Source organism: Elephas maximus, chromosome 1 (assembly GCF_024166365.1).
Source record: "Elephas maximus indicus isolate mEleMax1 chromosome 1, mEleMax1 primary haplotype, whole genome shotgun sequence".
Taxonomy (NCBI): Eukaryota; Metazoa; Chordata; class Mammalia; order Proboscidea; family Elephantidae; genus Elephas; species Elephas maximus.
This window is the reverse complement of record NC_064819.1, coordinates 16,192,274-16,209,557: the sequence shown is the minus strand read 5'-3', so window position 1 is coordinate 16,209,557 and position 17,284 is coordinate 16,192,274. Positions and strand designations below refer to the sequence as shown.

The 17,284-nt window shown below is 39.7% G+C and overlaps 1 protein-coding gene across 2 annotated transcripts in view; it reads left to right on the top strand.

The window, feature by feature from the left end:
• Positions 1–17,082, top strand: part of SLC12A8 (solute carrier family 12 member 8) — a 203,726-nt gene extending 186,644 nt beyond the window's left edge. For both annotated transcript variants that reach the window (XM_049878811.1, XM_049878802.1), the window contains 4 exons: positions 2,644–2,741; positions 3,298–3,415; positions 6,997–7,057; positions 16,640–17,082. In XM_049878811.1, the coding sequence (XP_049734768.1) occupies positions 2,644–2,741; positions 3,298–3,415; positions 6,997–7,057; positions 16,640–16,802 (440 nt within the window). In that variant the 3' untranslated portion in view covers positions 16,803–17,082. The remainder of the gene's footprint in view (positions 1–2,643; positions 2,742–3,297; positions 3,416–6,996; positions 7,058–16,639) is intronic.
• Positions 17,083–17,284: the final 202 nt, after the last annotated feature.

The following is a 17,284-nucleotide window of genomic DNA, read 5'->3' as shown; positions in this document are numbered from 1 at the left end:
TCCTTCTATGGCGCTCTCATTTCCGGGTTCACCCTGTTAAATTTCTGACTGGTCCACTGCTCACCCTTGCTGGGCTCACAACCTCAGGTTAGCAAAGCTGTGGATTTTCTGCATTTATTTTCTACCATGTTCACCATCTTTAGCTTATAAAGCCACAGGTTCTTTCCCCCATCCCCCCCCCCCCAAAAAAAAAAAACAACTAGTTTTTTTTTATTCCCAAAATGAGTTTATTCCCTCTGGCAGCAAATTTGCTAGTTTCTGACCAGCCCCATTGTTTTTGCTGACTGAGCTGAGGCAGTGGTGGGAGTAGCCCAGGCAAGAAGGCCATGGATTTTTACTGTTCTTTCTCTCAGCGGTAGCAGTTTTTCAAGAATAAACACTTCTCAATTTGTTTCCTTCCGTTGGTAAATTTCCAGAGCCCCAAAATGGTTGTTTTTGACAATTTTGTCCAGTACTTTTGAATGTATGTGTGTGTGGAGAGGATTCACTGACTTCTTTACACTGCCATAGCCAAAGCCTTCCTTTCTGATTTATTTCTTCTGGAGGATGATTTTTTTTTTAAGGTACAATAAGACATATATAACTATTTAATTGCTTTGATTTAGTAAATCTATTTGAGGAATTACGTATCAAAGAAACAACTCCAAATCAAGCAATGTGCAGAAAATTTTCTTTATGTATCCTAGCAGCATTGTTTGTGCTAGTGATAAATTGTTGTTGTTAGTTGCCTTTGGGTTGTCCCTCGACTCACTGAGACCTCATGTGCTACAGAGTGGAACTGTTCCATAGAGTTTTCTTGGTTGTACTCTTTACAGAAGCAGATCACTAGACCTTCCTTCCCTGGAGCCACAGGGGGATATGTGAAATAGTGTAATGGCATGTGCTTCCCAGGGCCCAGGTTGTAAAGCCGTAGTGATCAGGGAGACTTGGACTAGGAATACTTACTGAGTCCTACACATGCCAAACTCTAGGCGCAAGACAAATGCGGGCCCTGCCTTCATGAAGCATATACCCAGGGGCAATGGAAACACATAAATAAATATACAATTACAAATAATGGAAAGTGCCATGAAAGGAAGGAAAGGAACTGGGCCATAAAGAAAGATTAGTGGTAGGAGGGAATACATTTAGATTTTGTTGTGGTTGCTGATTTCTCTGAGGAAGTGATATTTGAGCTGAGACCTGAGGGATGAATAAGAGTTAGACAAGCAAAGGGCTAAGGGATCCATGAGAAAAGGATTCCAGCTGGACTCTAAACCAAAAAAGCCAAATCCATTGCTTTTAAGTCTATTCTGACTCGTAGTGACCCTATAGGGCAGAGTAGAACTGCCCCCAATAGGGTTTCCAAGGAGCAGCTGGTGGATCCAAACTGCCGACCTTTTGGTTAGCAGCCAAGCTCTTAACCACTGCGCCACCAGGGCTCCAGCTAGACTCCCAGCCCACTGCCATCAAGCTGATTCCAACTTGTAGTGACCCTATAGGACAGAGTAGAACTGCCCCACAGAGTTTCCAAGGAGCACCTGGCGGATTTGAACTGCCAACCTCTTGGTTAGCAGCCGTAGCACTTAACCACTATGCCACCAGGGCTCTAGCTAGACTCCAGGGATAACAATTCAGAAAACCTGGAAGTACGGAAGAAGACTGGTGCCAGAGACGGGACTTGGGCACGTAGCGAAGGGGGAAGGGTATTCTGGGCAGAGGTGATGACACATTAAGGTATTTTAGCTGAAGCAAAAAGTTGGTATGGAAGAGTAGAGAAAAGGCTAGGAAGCTGACAACCGTATTTCTTCAAGATATGAAGGCTGGGAACACCTCTTGGTTTAGTATTAAAGTCAGAATAAACATACAGCAAAGTTAATCCAACATATCATTTTTTGCAAATCACTGTTATCATGTGTCGTGGTGATTAGACCAAATTGTTAAACAATTCCTATGCATTTTCATGGTTAAATCGAGTGCAGTCAGTTATAAACTTGGAAAGGGAGCTGACTAGAGCATTGCACGGCTCTGAGAAGCTCTGATACTCCTGAGATTCTGAAGGATAAGTCAGGATCTTACATTGATTTATTTGCCAGAAATTTTTCCCCTTAGCCACCTCAACTTCTAGGGGAAGGAATCAGAAGGAGCTATGTCCCCTCCCTCTCTCTCTTTCATCAGCTTCCTACCTGTACCTGAGACCTGGGCTGACCTGGTCTGACCTTCAGAGGCAGAAGGTGGTAAAGCCCACCCCACAGCAGACAAAAGCCAACCTGACCCAGCAGTCCCAATGGTCACACCTGGGAGTCAATATTGCTAGATGTCCAATTCTCCCCCTCTCCCTTCCTACAGATGGAGAAGGAGTTTATCTGGACTCCTGGGTTTTCCCAGCCAACTGATCTGAACAGGCTTGCAGTAGGTCTTAGAAGAGCTCTCATCTCCACTCTGCCCCTCCCTTCCCTTTCTTTCTCAGGCCCTTGGCTGTAGAGAGGCCATAAATATTCCTTCCCCCCCGCCCCCGCCCACCCCAAGAGCAAGTACTAGGAGTTGTATTTTAGGCTGAGTTACAAAAGTCGGGAAGAACATCTCAGAGGTATTTGATCATAAAAGTAGAAGAGGGTTTGGCAACACATTGATAACCAAGGATTTGGCTCAATTCTCCTTTAGATTTCTTCCTGAAGTCCGGTCTCCAGGAACAAGTTGTCCGTATGAAGTCAACTTCTTTCTACGCCCACATTTGTAATCCCTGGGTCTCCCTGTTGGGGGTGAGTAACTTTATCTTGACCTCAATTGTCCCTGCAATGTAATTCAGCCGTGTGTGATCTGGGTTAAGGTGCAATGAGGGAGTGCTTAATTAGGAGCAAGGTGATTTAACTACCTATCCTATTAGAATATAGATGAGACTGTATATGGCAAGATTACATTTAATGAACCACTTATTTTAATCAATGATTTAATTTTTAAGTAGTTTTATTATCTGATGACCTCTGAGTCATTAAATTCCTACATGTACAAAACTAGCAAACTTCCATGCTAACTTGTTCCTTGTAGGGGTGAGTGAGAAAAGGAGCTAGGATAGAATATCTATTTATTGATGGTTTTGATTAAAGCATTGCATTTGGAGAGATGTCTTCCTGAATATCTGCTTCAGTGAGTTTTTTTTTTTTTTTTGAATTATGAATAAACATCAATGATTCAGACTTCTACAGCCACTGAAGCTTGACAATAGGGACTATGGTTTCTTAAGACCCTAACCTTGTGGCCTTCCTGACCAGGTGGAAAACCATTTGGGGACTTGTCCTTCCTATTCTGTTTCCACAGGCTATTGGGTCCCTTCTCATCATGTTTGTGATCCAGTGGGTCTATACCTTGATTAACATGAGCATTGCTGCCATTTTGTATCTCTACATTGGCAGGACCAGTCCAGGGCTTCACCTTGGTAAGCGCAGCGGGACCATTTGGCCATGATCTATATTCTTCTGTTTTAACATTCATTGAAAAAACATGTTTTGAGTGCCTATTAAATGCCAACACTGACTCAAATGTGAATCTCATTTTCTTGTTGCTTATAGTCTAGGAGGACAAATCTGACATGAACATAAATGACTATGATATAAGATAGTAAGAGACATATGCTATGAAAAAAGGGATAGGTAAACAGTTTTGGAATTTCAGAGGTGCAAGAAATTGCTTTCATCTAAAGAAATCAGGGGAGGTTTGGGGGGAGGACTTCACTTGTTCATTCACCCAATGAATATTTATTGAGTGCCTACTCCATGCCAAGTACTACTCTAGGTCCTGGGTTTATAACAGTGAACAAAACAAAATCTCTGCCCTTCTGGCACTTACCTTCAAGGTTGGGTAAAGACTGATACTAAAAAAAATAAATAAATACACATTGACATACGAAGAATGTTGGCTTTGGATATATGGAAACATGGTGGGAGAATGCATTCCAGGGGAAAGAATGAGCAGGATAGGAAAGGCACTGAAGAGGGAAATGTAGGTTGTGAATGACATGAAATAATTAGTAATTAGCGGCCTAGGGTAGTTAGCTCAGCTACTTAGATCACAATACCAAGGAGTCTATTGGCAGTAGCCTAAGATGGATATCAGGGACCCAGAAAGCCATAGGAGTAAGGCTGGTGGAAAGATGTATGTAATATCAAAAAGTCAGGTGTGGAGAGGAATACCAAAGCTAGACAGAACATGAATAGATAAGCACTGTTCCTGAGGGAGACGGATAGGATAAAGGTAAACCAGGAGTGGCCTGGGCAGCACAGATCAGGAGCCTGACTCGTAGAAACCCTGTAAGACAGAGTAGAACTGCCCCATAGAGTTTCTAAGGAGTGGCTACTGGATTCAAACTGCCGACTTTTATGGTTAGCAACCAAGCTTTTAACCACTGTGCCACCAGGGCTCCGAGTAAGGACGCTGGACAACATGGATCCATTAATTTTCTCAGTGAATGCAAACTCAAACCTATGATATATCAGGGCCTGTGCTAAGAACTAGGAATAATGAAGAATAGCTTGTGGTCCCTGACCTCATCACTGTGGTCTAGGGGGAGACAGACACAGAAATAAACATTAACTGTCCTACCAAACAAAGTTTAAAAGCAATATTTGAAGGGATTAAACTGTTTCCAAGTAACTTAACCACGTCCCAGAACAAAACTCAAAAATACTTACAAGGATACAAACATATCCAGCACTAAACAAGGTAAAATTCATGTTATCTGGTGTCCAGCCAAAATTACTAGGCAATCAAAAAGGAGAAAACCCATGACGAGGAGAAAAACCAATCAATTAAACACCCAGAAATTATGCGGATGATAGACAGGAAACCACTTTGTAAACAGTTTGCTGGTTTATTAAAAAGTTAATTATATACCTACCATATGACCCAGCCACTTCTAGGTATTTGCCCAAGAGAACTAACAGCATATGGTCACACAAAAACATTACATGAATATTCATAGTGGCTTAATTTGTAATGGCCAAACACTGGAAACAACCCAAATGCCCACCAACAGGTGGTATATCCATATAATGGAATATTAATGGAGCCCTGCTGGTGCTGTGGTTAAGAGCTTGGCTGCTAACCAAAAGGTAGGCGGTTCGAATCCACCAGCCGCTCCTTGGAAACCCTATAGAGCGCCAGAATCCACTCAACAGCGATGGGTTTGGCTTTTGGTTTTGAGTCAGCAATAGAAAAGAATGAACTATTGGTACACACAATGTAACGGATGAATCTGAAAACACTTACGCTGAGTGAAAGAAACCAGATGAAAACAGTACATAATGTGTGATTTCACACATTTGTAATTATTGAAAATGGAAACCAGTCTTAGTGACAGCAAATCAGCGGTTGCCTTTGGATGGGAGTTGAGAGCAGGAATGTTGTGAAGGGTCACGAGGGAGCTTTTGGTGATGACAGATACGTTCATTATTTTGATCACGGTGGTGGTTTCACAGGTATATACATCTCTTAATACTTATTAAGTTGTACATTTTAAGTATATACAGTTTACTGTGTGTCAACTATACCTCAATAGAGCTGTTAAAAATACACAGAAGTCCTTTTCAACAAAATTCTGTGATGCCCCAATTTAAAATAAAGCAATTCAAGTCCTAACTAAATCAGATAAACCATAATAATCCAGACAAATTAGAAGAATCAAATATATATTTTTGAAAGAGATACACTTCAAACACCTGAAGTCACATGTTCATTAAAAATAATGCTTGAAAAAATGGTAATACTAAGAAGTCCTGATATAGCACATTCAGTAGATAGAATATATTTTAATTAACATAGTTATTATTTATTTCAGTATCTATTCTGAATTTCTTTAAAAAATTTTTATTCTAGGAAATTTAAACATATCCCAGAAATCTATTCATAGGAAAATATGAAATCAAATTTCAGGATAATCTCCATCTAAAATTTAGATAATTTAGAATCTGAAAGATCACGAATAAGCAGGTTCTGTTAATAAAATGTTTATTTTTTTCTGAAAAGCTCAAAATATAATAGGAATCTTCTCTTTACAATTACAAATATTGATACAATCTAAAATGTACCCTTCTTTTAACTAGATCATTCCCTAAGGACCCAAAATGATTCTGAGGAAACATGTTGTCAGCTGCATACTGTTGACATTTGCCAATTCTAACATAGGCCTCTTAAAATCATGCCAACTTCCTGTCCATTATATTGGACATGGTCCATTCCATCAATTTTTATCTGCCATGTAGATAAATTTCTGGTGGAGTGAGTGCATATAATTTGGAAAAGCATTTTATAAAATTACATTTGACTTGGTATTCTAAAGTTATATGGGATTTATTATGTGAGATTTTTTTAAAAAAACTTACACCAAAGGAGGGATGACAAAAAGCAAGAAGGATCCATAAACTCAATTCCAATCATTGTGTCTGATATCAGCACTATCAGTATCGACCACAATCTCACTTCAAATTTCAGCTCTAACCTTTCTACATGTTGAGCTATTTGATTCCTTGAAAACTTAACTAATGCCCAGATCCTATGGGATACTGGGTTACAAGGATGAAAGAAACACATTCCCTGTCCTCGAATGACTTATAGCCTAGTACAGGATTTCATAACATGCATTGAACATCTGTCAGTATGAATCTAAGAAAAATTGTTATCGACATTTTTTTTTTTTTAATTCTTAAGACTGAAGTTAACAACAAATCTTCTGGTCTTATGTTTTGTTTTTTTCTCTGTAGCACTTTATCCAGTTTCTTCCTTGGGATTCAGGAGTTCAGAAATAAACTTTCGGAAACTCTGCATGGGTAAAACAGCCTTAGAAGGCTGCTGTCAGGGTGTATTGCAACGAATGTTGTTTGGTTAGCCTGAAAAAGGAAAAATATTTGTGTTAATTCTGTGCGTGCGTGTGGCAGGAGGTGTACATTTATCCTCTTTGTAACTGGGATTCTAGAAGCATATGGAGAGCCTTCATAACCGTTTATGTATATTTCTCCCCTGCAGGATCCGCCTCCAACTTCAGCTTTTTCAGATGGTTGAAGTCTCTTCTGATGCCCTCCTGCAGGTCTGTGCCAATTTGGGACCAGTGCCAGGTGGATGGGTGTTCCAGGGTTCTGGGAGGTGCTAAGGGTGTCTCATTCCTTGCTAGGCTTGGGCCTGAATTGTGGTGTGGAAACCTGACAAGCGAGAACCTTGAGGAGGCTCAGACTTTGCTCCTTGCTGCCCTCCACCACACCCAGAACTCCAGCTCCAGCTTATCAGAAGCTTCCTCTGGCTCATGTCCCCTTCCTTCTTGTTCTCAATCATCACAGAGAAAGGCTTTATTTAGAATCCAGTTGCTGGTGATAATCCAGTCTGTGAGGCATTGGTGGTTCAGTGGTAGAATTCTCACCTTCCATGTGGGAAACTTGGGTTCAATTCCTGGCTCCGGAACAATGCACCTCATATGCAGCCACTATCCCTCTGTCAGTAGAGGCTTGTGTGTTGCTACACTACTGAACAGGTTTCAGCAGAGCTTCCAGGCTAAGACAGATGAGAAAGAAAGGCCTGGTGATCTACTTCCAAAAATCGCCTAACGAAAATCTTACGGATCACAACGGGTCAACCCCTAATCTATCATGGGGATAGTGCCAAATCTGAAATTGTTTTAGCCTATTGTGCAGAAAGGAGGGACCAGTCCCTGGAAAAGGACATCATGGTTTATAAAGTACAGGGTCAGTGAAAAAGAGGAAAACCCTCAATGAAGTGGATTGCCACAGTAGCTAAAACGATGGGCTCAAGCATAACAACCATTGTGAGGATGGTGCAAAACCAGGCAGTGTTTCATTTTATTGTGCGTAGGGTCACTATGAGTCGGAACCAACTCGACAGCACCTAACAGCAACAGTATTATGCATAAGGTCACCATGAGTCAGGGGCCAACTCAATGGCAGCTAACAACAACAAAAATAACTCTTAATCCACTTCCTCACCATATGTCGCACATTAGCCAATTCATCAGTTTTCCATCAAATATATATGTGTGTGTGTATATACATACATATATATAAATCTCTGGTGGAGTGAGTGTATGTAATTTGAAAAATATGTTTTATAAGGTTACCTCTGATTTGCTTTTCTAAAGTTGTATACAATTTATTAGGTGAAATTTTTAAACCCACACTAAGACATGTTAGCACCAAAATACATCATGCACAAGATCAAAGCCTACAGGAAATATAACACCAGGATTCACATTCTTTCATCTCAAGTCACAGGTAGTTAACGTGACTGTTAGTGAAAGTGCAGAGGCCAAGCCAGAAGCCAAGTAGAGATCCTGGAGTATTTCTGGGGGAACTCCAGGTTCAGATAAACAGAGAAAGGGAGGGCTCAACCTTACTGGGAAATCAGAGCAGGCCTCGTGAGAAGGTAAGATTCATGAGGGCCCTAATCTCTTCTTCTCCTCCACCCTTCCCAGTGCCAGTGCTTCCTTGCCTTTTAAGGCCTCAAGATTCTGGAAACTAGTCCTACCCTTCTCTTCCTTTTCAGTAACAGTGAGGAGCCAAAGCTACAGGCTGTAAAAATCCAGGCAGAACCCAACCGTTTGTTCATTTTCACAACTTTGGATGTCTGGGTTGTACTTGCTAGTATTTTCGCCTTCCATGCCCACACATTGCTGATGAATCGTGGGGCCCTTTCCTGTTGATTCCAGATATAAGTTCAGAATCCTTTTTGAAAATTTATGAAGGTGTGTTTTTTGGCCCAGAATGTGGTCTATCTTGGTGAATGTTCCACGGGAGCTGGAGAAGAATGCGTATTTTCCTATTCTTGGATGAAGTAGTCTGTAAATGTCATTTAGACCCAGTTGATTGATGGTGCTGTTCAGTTCAACTGCATCCCTACTGATTTTCTGCCTGCTGTATGGAAACCCTGGTGGTGTAGTGGTTAAGTGCTACGGCTGCTAACAAAAAGGTCAGCAGTTCGAATCCACCAGGCACTTCTTGAAAACTCTATGGGGCAGCTCTACTCTGTCCTATAGGGTTGCTATGAGTTGGAAACAACTTGATGGCAACGGGTTTGGTTTTGGTATGTGTCAGTTACTGATAGAAGGGTATTGAGCACTCCAGCTATAGAAGTGGATTTGTCTATTTTTCCATACAAGTTTTTCCTCACATATTTTGACACTCTGTTATTAGGTGTATAGGCATTAAGGATATTTATGTCTTCCTGGAGAATTGTCCCCTTTATCATGATCTTTAAGATCTCTTTAAAGTGTTAAAAAGCAAAGATGTCACTTTGAAGACTAAGGTGCACTTGACCCAAGCCATGGTCTTTTCAGTCTCCTCATATACATGCAAAAGCTGGACAATGATTAAGGAAGACTGTAGAAGAATTGATGCCTTTGAATTATGGTGTTGGTGAAGAATATTAAATATACCATGGACTGCCAGAAGCATGAACTAATCTGTTTTGGAAGACAGACAGCCAGAATGCTCCTTAGAAGCAAGGATGGCAAGATTTCATCTTAGATACTTTTGACATGTTATTAGGAAGGACCAGTCCCTGGAGAAGAGCATCATGCTTGGTAAACTAGAAAGTCAGCAAAAAAGAGGAAGACCCTCAATGAGATGGATTGACACAGGGGCTGCAACAATGCATTCAAACATAGCAAAGATTGTGAGCATGGCACAGGACCAGGCAGTGTTTCGTTCTGTTGTACTTAGGGCTGCAATGAGTTGGAACCAACTCAATGGCACCAAACAACAATAGCATCATTATGTAATGCCCCTCTTTATCCTTGATAATTTTCCTTGCTCTGAGTCGGCTTTGTTTGAAATTAATATAGCTACTCCAACTTTCTTTTGATTAGTGTTAGCGTGGTATATCTTTCTCCAACCCTTAACTTTTAATCTGTCTGTGTCTTTTATTTTAAAGTGGATTTATTGTAGACAACATATTACTGGGTCTTGTTTTTTTTATTCATTCTAAAAGTCTCTGGTTTTTAACTGATGTATATAGACCATTCACATTTAAAGTGATTATCAAAATAGTTGGATTGCCATATTTTACACAAATAACTCACACCTTCTGTGTTTGTCTGCCAACCTCACCCTCCCCCTGTGAGGTATTTTCATAAGTGCTGCTATGCCCATTTTTTTTTTTTCACATGTTTCTGTAAAAAAAAAATTAGCATGGTGCTCTTACGAAAATACCTTACAGGGGGAAGGCGAGGTTGGCAAACAAATGTAGAAGATCTGCATTCTTTGCATAAAAATATGGTAATGTTGACCGTATTTGTAACTGTTTTCTATTCATTGCCCTTGTTCTTTGTTTCTTTTTTTGTCTTCCACTTTTTTCTGCTTTCTCTGGTTCTTATTGAGCATTTTATATGATTCCATTTTTCTCTCTTAACATATCAATTATACTTCTTTTTAAAAAATATTTAGTGGTTGCCCTAGGTTTTCAATATATAGTTGGCCCTCTGTATCTGTGGGGGATGCGTTCTAGAACCCTGTGGATACCAAAATCCGTGGGTGCTCAAGTTCCTTATGTAAAATGGCATAATATTTGCAAGGAACCTATGCACATCTTCCCATATACTTTAAATCATCTCTAGATTATATATGGAGTCAATGGATGGGATTACACATAAAAAATAGATTACATATAATACCTAATATAAATGCTGAGTAAATAGTTATCATACTGCATTGTTTAGGGAATAATGACAGGACACAAGGCGAATAGTGCTCAAATGAGTGCTGGAGAGAGACTGAGGATCTGAGAAGTGGTAGGAGGCTACAGTAGGGTATGCCTGTACATCCTTTCATTCCTGTGGTTTCAACGTAGTGCTCAGCATGTGGCAAATTCAAGTTTTGCCTCTTGGAAGCTTCTTTTTTTTTCCCCTGAATATTTTTGATCTGCACTTGGTTGAATCTGAAGATGTGGAACCTGCAGATGTGAAGGGCTGACTGTACATTTACAGCTAATTAAGTCCACTTTCAAATAACACCATACCATTTCACAGGTAGTACAGTTACCTTGTAACAGTATTCTCAATGTCACCTTCCTGTCCCTTATACCATTGCCATCATTTGTTTCATTTATCTGTAAGCTATGCTCACCCAAGGTATTGTTGCTACTATTATTTTGAACACACTGTTGTCTGTTAGATCAATTAATAAGAAAAATGATTTTATCTTATCTTAATTTATTCCTCCTCTAACACTTTTTTTTTTCTATACATAGATCCGAGTTTCTGACTTGTATTGTTTTCTTTCTTTTTGAAGAAACTTTAAAATTTCTTTTAAGGCAGTTCTGGTCTACTGGTGACAAATTCCCTCAGTTTTTGTTTGAGAAAGTCATTATTTCTCCTTCACTTTTGACGGTTAATTTTGTTGGATATGGAATTCTAGGTTGGGAATTCTGTTTTTTGTTCTTTTCCAACACTACATCATTCTACTCTCTTCTTATGTGGCTTCTGAAGAGAAGTCCAATGTAATTATTATCCTTGTTCCTCTATATGTAAGGAGGTTTTTTTTTTTTTTTAACTCTGGCTTCTTTCAAGATTTTCTATTTGTCTTTGATTTTCTGCAGTTTGAATATGATATGCATAGATATGGACTTTTTGGAATTTATTCTCTTTGGTGTTCTCTGAGCTTCCTGGGTCTGTAGTTTCTGTTCTTTCTTCTCCTCCTAATATTCCCATTACATGTATGTTAAACCCTTTGTAATTGTCCCATAGTTCTTAGATATTCTGTTCTGAGGTTTTTTTTTTTTTTTTTTTTTTCCTCATTATTTTTTCTCTTTGCTTTTCAGTTTGGGAAGTTTCTGTTGACATATCTTCAAGCACATTGATTCTTTCCTCAGTCATATCAAGTCTGCTAATGAGTACATAAAGCTGCTGTGTTTCTAATTTCTATCATTTTCTTTTCATTCTTAGAGCTTCCATCTCTCTGCTATTCCATCTGTTCTTGCATGTTGTCCACTTTTTCCATTAGAGTCTTTAACATATTAATCGTTAGTTTAAATTCCCAGTCTCATAATTCCAAAATGTCTCCCATGTCTGAGTCTGTTTCTGATGCTTGTTCTGGCTATTTAGACTATGGTTTTTTTTCCTTTTAGTAAGCTTTTTAATTATTTTTTGAAAGTCAGACATGATGTACCAGGTAAAAGGGAGTGAGGTAAATAGACTTTAGTGTGAGGTTTTATGTTTTTCTGGCTAAAAGTTAGTCTGTGTTTATTGTTTGCCAAAGCTAAAATTTCTTCTGATGTCCTTGTTTTTTCTCCTCCCCTGTTATCTTTGGGTTTTCTTAGAGACTCCTTATTAAATAGTCTCAGCCTGGTAGTTCTTTTTAGCTGTTATTCCCTATTGTCATATATGAGCCCTGTTGTTGTGGTGGTAAAGTAGGGAGGGAGGGGGAACATTCTATTATCCTATGATCAGGTCTCAGTATTTTAGTTTTCCTGTGTCCTGGGCATGTGACCTTCATAAGTGCTTCTCAGCTTTTTGTTTTGTTTTTCTCCACTCCTTAGGTGATATAGGAAGAGTATAGGGAACTGCACTTGGCCGTTTCCCTTCTCCCATGTCGAAGGCTAGAGGGGCCTGGAGTTGGGTATTTCCCTTCCCATAGGTGGGTTCCAAAAACCAAATCTATTGCTGTTGAGTCGATTCTGACTCCTAGTGACCCTATAGTACAGAGTAGAACTGCCCCATAGCGTTTCCAAGGAGTGGTGGTGGATTCAAACTTCCGACCTTTTGGTTAGCAGCCCTAGCACTTAACCACTACACCACCAGGGTTTCCACCATAGATGGGTTAGGCTCTGGTTAAATAGTTTCCTTTGAGCAAAGGCCCTTGTTAAGGAGCACAGAATGCTTTGGGCATATTTCAATATGGTTCCTCTTCTCCCTGCCATGCTAGAAGCATAGAGGACTTTTCTTTGATCTTCACAGAACCCAGTGTGAGAAAGCGGAGATTCTCTTCAGGATGGTCCCCCAGGATTTTTGTCTCTCAAGCTAGTCTACACTCAGTTTCCAGCAATTAGTCAGGTACCCTCTATGTGTTCCTACTAGGCTCTTATCTGCAGCTTCTGCTCTTAATGAGCTCTGATTCTGTGTATTCACTTCTCTAGTTTTTGGTACAGCTGTTTGTCCCATGACTTTCATTCTCTGAGGGATCTAAGAAGAGTTGTTGATTTTCAGTTTGTTCAGTTTTTTCTTGCTGTGGGAAAGGGGAGTGACAACTTCCAAGCTGTTGACGTGTCAGATCAGAAACCGAAAGTCCAAAATCCTTTATAACACAACTACTCACAAGCACTGTCAATCTATTCAACTTGGCATAAGAAATGAAATGTATTTGCCACCTTAGTGCTACAAAAAAAAAAAAAAAATAGCCTGGAATAATGAAGAAAAAGGAGCAAGGACTGTGGCAACCCACAGGGAGGGGATCAGGGACCAGGGAGGGAGGGTTGTGTGTGTGAGGAGAACTCCCTATCATCTGCTTCTGCTGGGTTAAATGTCCTAAGTGAAGGCGTACGAAGGATGCAGTGGCTTCTCTCCTCTTTTCCAGTCTTAGGCAAAAGGTTGGGTAACTCAGGTCACAATCCACCTGCGTTAATCTCTTTTATCCTACTGCCTAGTCCTGAGAGGAAATAGAGTTAAGTGGAAATAGATTCTGTGAAGAAGTTGCCTACAGATTTTAGAGCTGTGGGTGATGTGTGGGTGAGAGTATTGGACCTTATCTGATTTACAGAAATATTTTTAGTCATTTCCAGTTTTAAAGCCTAAATGGCTGGGGGAGGTTGCCGTCTCCCACTCTGTACAGACAGTCCCTGGATTATGAACAAATTCTGTTCCTAAGTCTATCTTTAAGTCGAATTTGTATGAAAGTCAGAACGGTTAGGTACAGTTCGTATGTAACATCAGCCAAATGTTTGTCTTAGTATATAGTATGTGTTGTACCTTTCTATGCATAAAAAATGTTAAAGAAACACATCCAGGTACACTAAAAAACATTACTATTACTGTATTATTATATTAAAGATGTTTTAGGTACACTAAAACATCTTTAATATAATAATACAGTAATAGTAATGTTTTGATGCATATTGCAAAGTAGCAATCCATTTGTTATTACAAACCATTGTGTGTACCTCAGATTTTTAATATAATAGGGTTTACAGGGGTTGGTTCATAGCTACACATTGTACGTAAGTCACACGTTCATAACCCGAGGGCTGCCTGTACTCTGAAGTTCTGAGATTTCATCTCTGAGGTCTCTGAAATGCTATGTAGAAAGAGGAATATCTTAGGAAGAGATTATTCTTAGAAAAGGACAGTTAGTTTTATTGAAATAGAATTCAGTCCACTCAGAGCAACAGTATCAGGCTCTGCAGGCTTGTGAAATGAGTGGTAGAGGCCTCAGCTAAGTCATTCTCAAACTTGCTGACTTCCCCATATCTTGTGGTGGTTTTTCAGTAGAGTGAAAGGACCAAGAAATGATGATTCGTTTCAAAGTAGAAATTGATAGCTGTGTTTTCTATTTTGTAGTTTTGACTTTTTTTTTCCACAAAATTATAACCCGACATGCCATTCAAAACCAAAGAAGATAATATTGTAGAATGTGTTTGGGTAGAGGAATTTGGCTAAGTTACTTCCTCTGTTTCACCTACAGTTCCCGGTAACTATGTGAAGTTAAGCGTCACCTTCAGAAGGCTTTCTTTCCTGAAGCCCTAGCAACTGCTCCAATGAGGGTTCATAGGCCATTATAAGCTAGAAAGAGAAATATGTTATTTCCCTGAACTCAGAAGGATGTACTTTTTTTTTTTTTTTTAATGCATTAGCCAAAAAAAAAAAAAAGCATTGCCAAAAACACTTATATGTTGGCTCGTATGGTCTTTTTTTTTTTTTTTTTTTTCCACTTCCTAACCTTACTTTGGAAAGCCTGGTGGCATGGTGGTTAAATGCTATGACTACTAACCAAAGGATTGGCAGTTCAAGTCCACCAGGCACTCCTTGGAAACTCTATAGGGCAGTTCTACTCTGACCTATAGGGCCGCTATGAGTCAGAATCAACTCGATGGCAACAGGTTTTTTTAACCTTACTTTGGAAGAGTCAACCTTTAAAGAAGCTAATTCAATTCACGGAAAAACCAAAACCTGTATAATTTAGATAAGCTATAAAAAAAAAAAAAAAAACCCAAACCCACAGCCATCAAGCCAATTCCAACTCATAGTGACACCATAATATACTCTTTATTTAAACAATTGAACCTTACTACTAGTAAAGTAGGAGCCCTGGTGGCTCAGGGGTTAAGAGCTATGGCAGCCAACCAAAAAGGTCAGCAGTTCACATCCACCAGCTGCTCCTTGGGAACCCTGTGGGGCATTTCTACTCTTTCCTATTGGAACTGATTTCATGGCAATGGGTTTGGTTTTGGTTTTTGACTAGTAAAGTAAAGGATTCTTTTAGAGTACATTTTGAAGAGGAAATCCATGCCTGAGTTATGATCTAAGGACCTAACATAGACTGTAGGAACTGGAAGGGGTCAGGGAAGGTGAAGAAATAGAGGCACGAGGACTACAGATAACTGACTGAGGTGATTAGCAACAGAGCTGTGACAGCCTCTGTCTTCTACAGATATCTGACTGCCAGCCTCGTCTTTCCTTGGTCCACTCAGCCTCTAGCACTTTCCCCAGGTGTCTCTAACATTTATCTTTATCATTTTATCCCAACTCTAACTGTATGAAGAGAACTCAGTTACAATGGAATCTGTATCTGGACTTGTTCTTTGTCTTTACGCTAAGCTGGTGTTGAAAGCCTTTGCGGTTGACCTCACGGCTGCTTGCTGTGTGAACCTTAACTCTGGAAATCATTCCTCATTCCACTTTCTGTCCAATGACTCAAAGAGGAGGTTTCTCTTTCTACTGTTCTTAATTTTCCGGGCTCTCCATTTCTTTATCTCATTTGACAAAAAGCAAAGAAAAGCTACAGAGCCCAAACATAACACTATTTGGAAAGCAAAAATTCTTTTTCTGGGTTATCTCCTATCAGGTCCATACAATTTTATACTTTTCTATGAAAAAAGGTAAATTATCACCCCTCTTTCCTTATTTTAGTTGGCACTCAGTATTTCTCTTTTTGAAATAATTTGTTTTTTATTTTAATTCTGTTGAAAATATACACAAGCAGAATGTACACCCATTTGTCAGTTTCTACATGTGCAATTCAATAACATTGGTTGCATTCTTCACGTTGCGTCACCATTCTTGCTATTTCTACCCATATTGTTTCGTCACCATTGACTTCAACTCAGTACCCCCCTAAACTTCTTATCTATGCTTCAGAGTTCTTGTTGACAATTTGATCTCATATAGATTATTCCTTAAAAGAAGGCAATGCCCATGGTGAACATACTTTACTAATTTAGATAAGCAGTTGTTTAGTTTAAAGATGACTTCATGGGAAAAGTATTTCTCTTACTCTGAGTTCATAGAACGTGCATGTAACTTTCAGCTATTGTATTTTAACCATTTAGCTACATGTTAAATAAAGAATCATCACGCCTAACATTTCTACTGATCATTTCTGCATCCAGGGTAGACTTGTCTTCACACCCAGTGCTTGTTCTTTCTTTCTGACCATCCTCTGTGTTTCTCTCACTGAAGGGCCTTGAGATCCCCCCAGGACCAGATAGTTTTGGCCCCAGCCCTGGCAAGGGTTGACATGGAGATGACTCAGCTAACCCAGGAGAATGCAGACTTCGCCACTCGGGATCGCTACCACCACTCCTCCCTCGTGAGTCGGGAACAGCTAATGCCTCAGTACTAGAGGCAGCCCTGAGCCCTTCTCTCTTGGAGCCATCTGGTGCAGTGGGGACCCAAATCCCAGAAACTTTGTAGATTGGTTCTCCTCACTAAGAAGCTTAAAGACCTGTCCTCCAACTGCTGCTTTGGACAATGGAAACCTAGATGTTGGTCTGTATACCGTGTCTACCTCAGGGTAGCCATTGGAAATAGTCAAGGCTTCTGAAACATGGCCCACAATCTGAAGAGCTTCAAGGGGACACCGAGACCATCAGGTATAAAAGAATCAGAACCAGATTGTTCTGAAGGCCACAATAAATGGTTATTTTTAATTTAATCTTATTATTTATTTAATAAATAATATATTCACATGGTTGGGTTCAAAACCCAAAAGTATAAACATATATACACATACTTAGTGAAAAGTCTTCCTCTTATCCTTGTTTCCCAGCTGCTCAGTTCCTACCCCCTGCCCCAGAGGTCAGCATTTTTTTTTTTTTTTTTAGC